This window comes from Pristiophorus japonicus, chromosome 10 (genome assembly GCF_044704955.1).
Source record: "Pristiophorus japonicus isolate sPriJap1 chromosome 10, sPriJap1.hap1, whole genome shotgun sequence".
Classification (NCBI taxonomy): domain Eukaryota; kingdom Metazoa; phylum Chordata; class Chondrichthyes; family Pristiophoridae; genus Pristiophorus; species Pristiophorus japonicus.
In genome coordinates this window covers 172907589-172919870 of record NC_091986.1, presented here as the reverse complement: position 1 = coordinate 172919870, position 12282 = coordinate 172907589, and the positions used below count along the sequence as shown (strand labels likewise).

Here is a 12282-nt window from a genome sequence, read left to right as displayed (position 1 = left end):
CGGTTCATGGGGATGTCTCCATCAGCTACGCTTGGGTTGATGCAATGTGCTATCATTCATCGTAGTCCTTCAAATCAGCCTGCTGCCTGCACTGTGTAAGCCTACTCATGCCACCCAGCCCTGCTCCCTCTGCTAACCATTTGTCTATTCTGTTATATTTTACAGAACTCGAGACCAACCCTGACGATGCAGAAGATTCAGATGCGGACGAAACTGAAGAGGAGAACATCTTCCAATCCCACCTTCCCGAGCAAGAGCATGGGGGCGGGGAGGGGGAGGGGATGGATGAAGGCCCCACTGTTGCACTCACACTGGAGGAGATGCAGGTGCTGCCCATTGAGGTGCCAACCCCTTCAAAGTGGTTTGAGTGTTGGTGGAACATTCCATGGTTTCCCACCGTCCGAGGCTGGGGATTCCAGTGGGCTTCAGCGAGGCACACCCAGGGCCCCACCGTGCGATGATGCGGGTTCCAGTGGGATGCAGCGAGCCACACCTCGGGTGAGGAAGGGAAGGAGAGCTCAACAGCACTCTCCGAAGGTGTAGGATCATATGGATGTGGCTCAGATGATGGCAATGAGTGCAGAGAGCATTGACCTTACCTGATTGCTCCTGGACACCATCAGTGGAGTGGGTGATGAGGTATCAGGACTGTTGGGAGAAGTAACACCACTCTCACGAGAAATGGGAACACTGTCCGGGAACATGAGGGAGGGAATGTCGCAGGTAGCTGCTGCAATAAGGGACCATGCCAAGACCCCCCCCCCGCCCATTGACAGAATCAACTGCCACTCCCACTCCAATCCCCAGATCAGCCTCTGAAGAGAGATAAGCCGGGCCCTCCACATTACCGCCTGCCGTTCCCCCCCCACCAAGTAGTGTGCATTACCAGAGATGTTCGAAAGAATAAGCTTAGTACCAACCCGAGAAATGCTGCGCCACCACATACGGGCAGGGATGGAGTCACCAAGACCAAGCGCAGCGAGCAGTCTTAGAATAAGGTGGAGGAGAGATGGGTGCAGCCTTTCTTTGCTGCTATTATTGTTGTTATGGTTCTCAAATTAAAAGTTTTTTGTAAGTTATGTAAATTTACAAGTTTGTAAGTGATCTTAATTGAAAACTTTAAAGTTTGATACAATTTTTTTTGAAGTTAAGTACAAACAAATGTTATATTTTATTCAAAAGTTTATTTTACATTATAACTGAATCATTTACATTATTTGTTCCATTATTAACATAACTTTTTGAACGAAACAAGAATCATATCCATCATTTGTTCCATTAACACAACACAACATTACGGAACGGCTCCAAACAGTAAACATGGTCCATTTGAAATAGTTGCCGCTGAGCCTTCAGGCAGCAAAGCGTTCACGGAGGAGCTGCTGGCGCAAGGCTCGAGCAATCGTTAAAGGGACACGACAGCCCTCCCTCCTCCGCCATCGTGCTCTGGGTTCAGGTAGTTGCATGGCTTGCACGTCTTTCTCCTCCTCGACATCTGCACCTTTCTCATCAGCCACTCTCACCTCAGGTGGGTCTTCTACTACCAGCAGCTGCTGCATCATGATGGCTAAGAATGCAGCACACAACCGTTAACTGACCGACAATCTCAGGGAAGTATTGCAAGTAGCCTCCGAAATGGTCCAGGCATTGGAAACGCTGTTTCAAGATGTCAATAGTCCTCGCGATTATGCTGCGCGTCGCAATGTGCGACATGTTGTGGTACCGGTCAGCTTCCGCCCGGGTTAAGCGTAGGGGTGCCATGAGCCAGGTGGTGAAGCCGTACCCTGTGTCTCCCAGCAGCCAGCTCTGTCCTTCTGGTTGCTGCTGAAACATGGCAGATATAAAGCTCGTGTAGGATGAACGCATCGTGGGTGCTCCCAGGGTATCTTTCAACAAGTGACGTGACGACACGAGCTGCACATAAATGAAGCATCTCGGAATCCTCTAAAAAGGTGCTTGCAAGGTGATATGGGTACAATCAATGCAGCTCTGTACCTTTGGGAAGGCTGGAGAAGCCCACAGCCCTTCCACACAGTGCCTGGGCGATCATGGGGAATTTTATGTCGTCATTCCCCCGGGCATATAGTGCAGCAGTCACCTGCCGAACGCAGATGTGTGTTGCATGTTGAGAAATGGCACTCACATCCCCAGTTGTCGCCTGGAACGATCCAGATGTATAGTGCAGCTGACAAAGCAGTCCCCCTGACGCTTCTAGGTTGCAGGTCAGCTTTTACTAACTCTCAGATCTTGGTTACAACTTCTTTGCGGAAACGCAGCCTTCTGACACAGTCCGCATCATTCAAGTGCAGGTACGAATGCCTGTCTCGATATACCCGATGTGGGTAAGGCTTCATGCCCAGCACCCTACGTGCTCTGAGGTTCCTCATGCGATGACGTCAAACCAATTGTCTCCTCCGCAGCACCATCTTACAGAAGGCTTGTACAGGGTCCGGTATTGTCAGTATTGCTCCAGTGATTAAATCGTACCTTTGCAAGAAGCTCAAAACGGCATGCAGGACAAGGTTCTTTGTTCTCTCTCTCCAAGGTCGATGCCCTAGTATGGACCACACCCAGGTCTGAGCAGGTGCAATGATCGGGAACCTCCCCCTCTTCATTTGATGCGCAGTGTCGGCTTCTCATGCCTTCTGTTCGCCTTCCACAGCCCCCGCCACACCGGGCTTCTTTTCAAGCCAAGCCCCGAGCCCGTGTCCGGGTGAGGGACCAATTCTGCCCGTCGACGCTCCGACTCTCGAGCCTGGTTTGGAGACGTTCGGTGGTGGCGTGTCAGTTTTTTAAAAAATGAAAACTTAAACAATTCTGTTAAACTTCCATTTCCTGCATTTTAAGGTTTAAAAAATTGTATGTTCTTTACTTCCTCCAAAATGTTGCATAAAAACAATGGTGCCTTTCTGTACCGATTTTTTAATGTACGCTGGTTTCTCAAGTGCCCAGAAGGTTTTTCGGTTGTGGTCACATACGCTGTCCTCAGAGAATTCCATAATTGTGAAAAACTGGCAGAGACATCAGGCTGCTCTCCATGATGCAAAAAAAAACTTTTAAAAATCGTAACTAACTGAGTTACGCTGGGGCATAAAGATTGGGGAAACTTGGATTTTTGAAATTTTGGCCAAAAAAACAGCACAAATCACTAAGGAAAATTGAGCCCTAGATATTTAAGTACAGAGGTTGGGGGGCTATGTGTTTCAGTCTCATTGTTGCAAGGGAATAAAGTTTTTGCTATGCTGGAGCTGCCTTTTGATGCTAAGACACGGAACAAATGTGGGCCACGCTGAGCACAAAACCTCTTCTCCTTCCTCCATAACCACCTCCCCACCACCAGTAAGTAAACTTTTACAAACACATCTGACACTTGCTGTACTGGAGTGTCCTTGCAATTTTGTATTTGCATCTTTGTATGGGATCCACAACTAACAATAAGAGACAATTTACATGATTAAGTTGCATGATTAAGTTAAAAGCTTTTCATACTATTCAGCTTATTCAAAGAATTCAGAAATAGGCTCTACTTTAAGGTTAATAATGCAGTAGAGAACCAAGCTGCAGTGTAGAAAGTACAGAAGAGAACAAAAAACAGGATTAAGGGGGCAAAGAGAATGAGAATAGATTAGCGGCTCGCGAGAACCAAAAGTCTTTTTTAAACATATAAGTAGTGAAAGGATAGTCAAAGGAAGGGTGGGGCTGATGAGGGACCAAAAAGATCTTTCTGTGGAGGCAAAAGGCATGGCTGAGGTACCAAATGAGTACTTTGCATCTGTCTTCACGAGAGAAGAGAAGGATGTTGGCAATGTTGCAGTAAAGGATGAGGAGGCAGTAGCAATATTGGATAGGATAAATAGATAAAGAAGATACACTTAAAAAGTTGGCAGTCCTCAAAAGTAGAAGTCACCCAGCCCAGATGAGATGTATCTGAGGTTTTCGAGGGAAGTAAGGATGGAAATTGCAGAGGCTCTGGCCACAATCTTCCAATTCTCCTTCAATATGTTGAACCTGCAAATAAAGCCCTATTCAGTCAACCGGATGACTCCCAATGAACCAGAGCCACAGAGTGTCACGAGTGCCTGATCTGCCCCAACGTCTGTATAATTAGCACCTGTGAAGAGACTCTTGGTTACTCTACCAGAAAACATCAAGACTGGTTGGACGAGAACGACTAGGAGATCCAGCAGCTAATAAACAGTAGCGCAAGGCATTCTTGAATTGGAAACATCACCACAACTCAAGAGAAAGAAAACAGATCTACAGATAACTGAAGGCCGAGATCCAACAAAAAACTTGTGACCTAAAGAATAGATGGTGGGTGGAAAAAAAGTGCAGGAGATCCAGCAACTTGCCAATAACCATGACGTGCATCGACTTTTTAGTGCAGTCAAGACCATCTTTGGCCCAAGCACCGAAGGACCTATCCCACAGAGCTAAGAACGGAGAGGTGTTCATCAAGAACAGAGAGGCAGTCAGTGCCCTCTGGAAGGAGCACTTCGAAGATCTCCTTAACTAAGACTCTGTCTTTGACTGGAGAGTCTTTGATTCCATCTTACCCGCCATATCGCGGCACAATCCCAGCCTGGCACAAGTTTGAAAACGCCATCCGGTCGCCTGAGGAAGAGAGTGTTTAAAGACCAAGATCTCAAACCCAGCACCAAGCTCATGGTCTACAAAGCAGTAGTGATACCCGCCCTCCGATATGCTTCAGAGACATGGACAATGTACAGCAGGCACCTCAAAGCACTGGAGAAGTACTATCAATGCTGACTTCGCAAAATCCTGCAAATCCATTGGCAGGATCGGCGTACCAACGTCAGTGTTCTCTCTCAGGCCAATATCCCCGGCACCGAGGCATTGATCATGCTCAATCAGCTCCCATGGATGGGTCACATTATCCGCATGCCTGATACAAGACTCCCGAACCAAGCACTTACTCAGAGCTCAGTCATGGCAAGCGAGTCCCAAGAGGGGAGAGAAAACGCTTCAAGGATGCCCTCAAAGCCTCCTGGAAAAAAAATCCCTGTCCCAAGACCGCTCAAAGTGGAGAAGCATTTGAGAAGATGCCGAACACGGAATTTCTCCATCGGGAGCACATGAAAGCCAAGTACAATCAGTGGAAGGAGCGTACGACAAACCAAGCACCCAAACCACCCATCCCTTCAACCACCACCTGCGACCCCGCATTGGACTCATTCGTCACCTCGAACTCATTACTGTGGAAGCAAGTCATCCTCGACCGTGGGGGACTGCCCAAGATGAAGAGGTGCCAGAGGACACAAGAACATAACAATTCGGAGCAAGAGTAGGCCATATAGTAAGATGGCAAATGTTGTCCTCCTGTTTTTTAAAAAAAAAAAGGAGTGATAAACCCAGCGACTGCAGGCCAGTCAGCGCAACGTCGCTAGTAGGGAAACTTTTGGAGATAATGATCCGGGATAAGATTAATTGGCAGAGGAAAAGTATGGGTTATTAAATTAAAGTCAGCACGGATTTGTTAAAGACAGACTTGGATTTATACAGTGCCTTTCACGACCACCGGACGTTCCAAAGCGCTTTACAGCCAATGAAGTACTTTTGGAGTGTAGTCACTGTTGTAATGTAGGAAACGCGGCAGCCAATTTTCACACAAACAAGCTCCCACAAACAAAAATGTGATAATGACCAGATAATGTTTTTTGTGTTACGTTGATTGAGGGATAAATATTGACCAGGACACTGAGGATAACTTCCTTGCTCTTCTTCGAAATAATGCCATGGGATTTTTTACATCCACTTGAGAGTAAACGGGGTCTCGGATTAACATTTCATTTGAAATACGGCACCTCCGACAGTGCAATGCGTCCTCAGGCGCTGGAGTGTCAGCCTTAGATTTTTTTGCGCTCAAGTCCCTGGAGTGGGACTTGAACCCATAAACCAAGGCAAATAGTGTTTGACTAACTTGATTGAATTCTTTGATGAAGTATCAGAGAGGGTTGATGAGGGTAGTGCGGTTGATGTTTATGTGGACGTTCAAACGGCAATGGACAAAATACCACATAATAGATTTGTTAGCAACATTAAAGCCCATGGATACAAAACTGACTAAGAGACAGAAAGCAGAGTGTAGTGGTGAACGGTTGTTTTTCCAGACTGGAGAAAATGATGTTCCCCACGGATCAGTATTAGAACCTCTGCTCTTCTTGATATATATTAAGGACCTGGATTTGGGTACAAGAACATAAGAAATAAGGGCAGCAGTACGCCATTCAGCCCTTCGAGCCTACTCTGCCATTCAATAAGATCATGGCTGATTGTCTACCACAACTCCATCTTCCCACACTATCCCTATATCAAAGAATCATATAATTGTACAGCACAGAAGGCGGCCATTCGGCCCATCGAGTCTGCGCCGGCTCTTTCAAGGAGCAATCCAGTTAGCCCCACTCCCCCTTTCTTTCCCCAAATCCATGTCATTTTTTCTCCTTCATGTATTTAACCAACTCCCTTTTGAAGGCTATTATTGAATCTGTATCGGCCACCCTATCAGGCAATGCATTCAAAGTGTCAGCCGTGGCTCAGCTGGTAGCACCCTCATGTCAGAGTCAGGTTTGTGGGTTCAAGTCATATTCCAGAGACTTCAGCACAAAAATCTAGCCTGACACACCAGCTTGGGGGAATGCTGCGCAGTCGGAGGTGCCAGCTTTTGGATGAGACATTAAACACAGGCCCCATCTGCTCTCCAGTGGACGTAAAAGATCCAATGGCACTACTTCGAAGAAGAGGTGAGTTATCCCCGGTGTCCTTGCCAATATTTATCCCTCAATCAACATCACTAAAACAGATTATCTGGTCATTATCACACTGCAGTTTCTGGGAGCTTGCTGTGCGCAAATTGGCTGCTACATTGCAACAGTGACTACACTTCAAAAGTCCATCATTGGCTGTAAACGCTTTGGGATGTCCGGTGGTCGTGAAAGGCACTGTATAAATCCAAGTATTCCTTTTTCTGTTAACCACTCGTTGCATAAAAAATGTTGCCTCTGGTTCTTTTGCCAATCATCTTAAATCTGTGTCCTCTGGTTATCGACCCTTCAGTCATTGGAAACAATTTCTCTTTATTTACTTTAATCGAAATCCTTTACGATTTTAAACCCCCATCAAATCTCCGCTTAGCCTTCCCTGCTCCAAAGAAAACAACCCTAACTTCTCTAGTCTATCCAAGTAACTGTATTCCCTCATTCCTGGATCCATGCTAGTAAATCTGTTGTACACCCTCTCCAAAACCTTCACATCCTTCTTTTAATGTGGTGCCCAGAATTAGATACAATACACCAGCTGGGGACAAACTGGTTTTACACATTTCTATTTTTCCTCCCAAAATAGATAACTTCATATTTCTCCACATTATATTCCATCTGCCATGTCCTTCCCCACTCACTTAACCTGTCGATATCTCTTAGCAGGATCTCTGTATTTGTATCGTCAGTAAACCTGGATGTGTTACTCTTGGTCCCCTCATCCAAGTCATTGATATAGATTGTAAATAGCTGAGACCCAAGGCACTGATCCTTGCGCTACCCACTAGTTACATCCTACCAATCCGAAAAAGACCCATTTATTCCTATTCTCTGTCCGTTAACCAATCGCCAATCTATGATAATGTATTACCCCAATCCCATGAGCCTTAATTTTGTGTAATAACATCTTGCATCGAATGCTGTCTGAAAATCCCAAAACACACCACTGGTTCCCCCTTATTTACCCTGCTAGTTTTAACCTCAAAAAACTCTAATAGAATTATCAAACACTATTTCCCTTTCATAAAATCAGTGTTGACTCTGCCCAATCATATGATTTTTAAGTGCCCTGTTACCACATCCCTAATAGATTCTAGCATTTTCCCTGCTACTGACGTCAGGCTAAGTGGTCAACAGTTCCATGTTGTCTCTCTCCCTCCTTTCTTGATTAGAGTGGCTACATTTTTTTTTTTTTTTTTTAAATGTATTCATTCCTGGGATGTGGATATCACTGGAGAGGCCAGCATTTATTGCCCATCTCTAATTGCCCTTGAGAAGGTGGTGAGTCGCCTTCTTGAACCACTGCAATCTGTGTGGTGAAGGTACTCCCACAGTGCTGTTAGGGAGGGAGTTCCAGGATTTTGAACCAGTGATGAAGGAACGGCGATATATTTCCAAGTCAGGATGGTGTGCAACTTGGGATGGGAACTTGCAGGTGATGGTGTGCCGATGTGCCAGCTGCCCTTGTCCTTCTCGGTGGTAGAGGTCGCTGGTTTGTGAGGTGCTGTTGAAGAAGCATTAGCAAGTTGCTGGAGTGCATCTTGTAGATTGTACACACTGCAGCCACAGTGCGCCGGTGCTGGAGGGAGTGAATCTTTAAGGTGGTGGATGGGGTGCCAATCAAGCGGACTGCTTTGTCCTGGATGATGTCGAGCTTCTTGAGGTGTTGTTGGAGCGGCACTCATCCAGGCAAGTGGAGAGTATTCCATCACACTCCTGACTGTGCCTTGTCGATGGTGGAAAGGCTTTGGGGAGTCAGGAGGCAAGACACTCGCCACAGAATACAATGCCTCTGACCTGTTCTTGCAGCCACAGTATTTATTTGGCTGGTCCAATTAAGTTTCTGGTCGATGCTGACCCTCAGGATATTGATGGCAGGAGATTTGGCGATGGTAATGTCGTTGAATGTCATGGGGCAGTGGTTAGACTCTCACTTGTTGGAGATGGTCATTGCTTGGCACAAATGTTACTTGCTACTTACCAGCCCAAGCCTGAATGTTGTCCAGGTCTGCGGGCACAGAGTGCTTCATTAACTGAGGAGTTGCGAATGGAACTGAACGCTCTGCAATCATCAGCGAACATCCCCACTTCTGACCTTGTGATGGATGAAGCAGCTGAAGATGGATGGGCCTGGTATACTACCCTGAGGAACTCCTGCAGCAATGTCCTGGGTCTGAAATGATGGACCTCCAACAACCACAACCATCTTCCTTTGTGCTAGGTATGACTCGCGCCAGTGGAGAGTTTGCTCCCCAATTCATTGAATTGACTTTTACTAGGGCTCCATCGGTGCCACACTCAATCAAATGCTGCCTTGATGTCAAGGGTAGTCACTCTCCCCTTTGCAATTCAGCTCTTTTGTTCATGTTTGGACCAAGGCTACCTTCCAATCCAAAATTATATAGGGCATAATTTCAAAGTTTGCAGATGATTGAGAATTGAGAACTCAGAACTGTAGTAAACAATGAAGAGGATGGTAACAGACTACAGTGAGGACTTAGACAGCCTGGTAAAATGGCAGGCACATGGCAGATAAAATTTAAAGCAGAGAAGTGTGACATGATATATTTTGGTAGAAAGAATGAGGAGAGGCAATATTAACTGAATGGTACAATTTTAAAGGGGGTGCATGTACACAAATCTTGGAAGGTGGCAGGATAATGTGAGAAAGCTGTTATTAAATCGAGGAATAAAAGACAAAGCAAGGAAGTTATACTAAACCTCTGTAAAACATTGGTTCGACTTCAGCTCGGGTAGTGTGTTCAATTCTGTGCATCACTTTAGAAAGGTTGTCAAGGCCTTGGAGAGGGTGCAGAAGAGATTTACAGGAATGGTACCAGGGATGAGGGACTTCATTTACGTGGAGAGACTGGGGTTGCTCTCCTTGGAGCAGAGAAGGTTCAGAGATTTGATAGAGGTGTTGAAAATCATGAAGGGTTTTAATACAGTACATAAGAAGAAATGGTTTCCAGTGGCAAACGGTCAGTAACCAGAGGACACAGATTTAAGGTGATAGGTAAAAGAAATCTGGAATGCACTGCCTGAAAAGGTTGCTGGAAGCAGAGTCAATAGTAGCATTCAAAAGAGAATTGGATAAATACTTGAAGGGAAAACATTTATAGGGCTATGAGGAAAGAGCAGGGGAGTGGAATTAATTGGATAGGTCTACCAAAGAGCTGGCACAGGCACGATGGGCCAAATCACTCTTCTGTGCTGCATCATTCGTCTCTTGCCAAATTTAAATATGATGGTTTGGTTTGACATGGGTGACTGGAAATTAAACTAAGAAATCTCAGTGCCCATGATGCAGGGGAGAGGAACATTTGTTTTGTAGACATGCAGTCTACAAAACAGCTTTTAAAATATTGCAGATGTACTTTTCCCTTCAAGAGCACAAGTTTACATAGAATATACAGGACAGAAGCAGGCAAGTCCATGCTCTACTCGAGCCTCCTCCCATCCTTCCTCATCTAGCCATCAACAGAACCCTCTATTCTCTTCTCGCTTCCCCTTAAATGCATCGATACTATTCGCCTCAACTACTCCAGTATTAGCAAGTTCCACATTCTCACCACTCTCTGGGAAATTTTACCAACCATTTTATGAAAAAATACTTCAAAGTTAGAACTTGCATTGCAGCCTGTAGAAAATATCCTGCATCAGTGTCATATCTGGTTATCTGGTTCCCATTTTAACCAGCAACATCTATATCCCGTATAGTAGTAATAAAAAAAACATTGTTCCAATGTCAAAATAATCTGACTTTTCCCTTTGTTTGTTATTATTGAACACAAAAAAGAATATATTAAAAATACCTAATGGATTCAGTGTCAATATGTACAGGTGCTATCCTCTCCAGGAGAAATTTCACCATTTCCAAAAATGGATTTGTGGGCTGTTTCGGGTTGCTTAATTTTCGGGTTATTTCACGCTGTACAAAAAGAAATAAGTTGTTACTTTAACAGCGAAAACCAGTCTTAGAAAGTTTCAATCCATTCTAATATACCATATTAATTTCAGCCAATTACCACACATCCTTCTGCTTGTTTGCAGGAACAGTTTGGACTAACAAGTACATCAAGTTGGGATCGGATTCGCTCATCCTCTTCTAAAAATTGATCAAATTTCTTCATGAAGTCCTGGGCTTTTCCTGGATCAGGCAAGTTTTCTGACAACAGAATATTAAATTGAGCACAACTTGTTGATAGAATAATTGTTTTGTCTATCCTTTGAAGAGAAATGTTTTAGTTTTTCATGGTATATAATTAAATGGTCTATAATTAATCCTATATTTTATACAATACAAGTGGCAAAAATAAAGGTAAAATATAAAATAGTACTTACTGGCAATGATCATTACTTTAGAGAATATGGCTTTGTCAGTGGGATCAGACTAGAAGTTAAAGACAATATAGAATTTATTACATTTTCACATACAATTGCATTTAGTAACTAGAGATTTATTTTCTAAAACATTATCACATTTCTCAGCAATTATAAAAAAGCTAGTGACCTCCATTTCCAGTCACTGGAGCAGCACATTTCAATGAAAAGGAACCAAGAAAATAACTCTGTGGAAGATACATCATTCCTCCTCCTAGGTGGGCAGTAATTTGGTAACACTGCGCAAGAGTTGTGTGTATGGGGCATCAACATACAGGAGATGAACAAAAACACACAGGAAGTTGCATCAACGCTAGCTAGTTGTGTACCAGTTCCAGCCATTGGTCATTTGTTAATAAAGTATACACTCAAAACTGAAAATCTGCAAATTAAAATATTTTATTCCTGCAGCACACATTGAGAGGCGCCAACAAACTCAAGTCAGGAAATCACCAACAACATGCTGCAATAAAAATTCGTTCGTTGCCCAAGTAGGCAAAACCGAGAGAGAAGCTAAGTAGTTGTCATGACTTCCCTTCGAACATAACATAAGAAATAGGAGCAGGAGTCGGCCATTTGGCCCCTCGAGCCTGCTCCGCCATTTAATAAGATCATGGCTGATCTGATCATGGACTCAGCTCCACTTCCCTGCCCGCTCCCCATAACACTTTATTCCATAATTGCTCAAAAATCTGTCCATCTCCGCCTTGAAATATATTCAATGACCCAGCCTATACAGCTCTCTGGGGCAGAGAATTCCATCGATTTACAACCCTCAGAAGAAATTCCTCCTCATTTCAGTTTTAAATGGGCAGCCCCTTGTTCTGAGACTATGTCCCCTAGTTCTAGTTTCCCGAGTGGAAATATCCTCTCCGCATCCACCTTGTTGAGCCCCTTCATTATCTTGTATGTTTCGATAAGATCACCTCTCATTCTTCTAAACTCCAATGAGTATCGGCCCAACCTACTCAACTTATCTTCACAAGTCAACCCCCTCATCTCATGAATCAACCTCGTGAACCTTCTCTGAACTGTCTCCAATGCAAGTGTATCCTTCCTTAAATATGGAGACCAAAACTGTATGCAGTACTCCAGATGTGGCCTCACCAATAGCCTGCAC

At 44.5% G+C, this 12282-nt stretch overlaps 1 protein-coding gene across 5 annotated transcripts in view; it reads right to left on the bottom strand.

The window, feature by feature from the left end:
- LOC139275199 (sister chromatid cohesion protein PDS5 homolog B) overlaps positions 1 to 12282 on the bottom strand; it is a 297515-nt gene that overhangs the window by 127545 nt on the left and 157688 nt on the right. For all 5 annotated transcript variants that reach the window (XM_070892340.1, XM_070892337.1, XM_070892338.1 and 2 more), the window contains 3 exons: positions 11124 to 11172; positions 10808 to 10947; positions 10595 to 10710 (listed from right to left, as the gene is read on the bottom strand). In XM_070892340.1, the coding sequence (XP_070748441.1) occupies positions 10595 to 10710; positions 10808 to 10947; positions 11124 to 11172 (305 nt within the window). The remainder of the gene's footprint in view (positions 1 to 10594; positions 10711 to 10807; positions 10948 to 11123; positions 11173 to 12282) is intronic.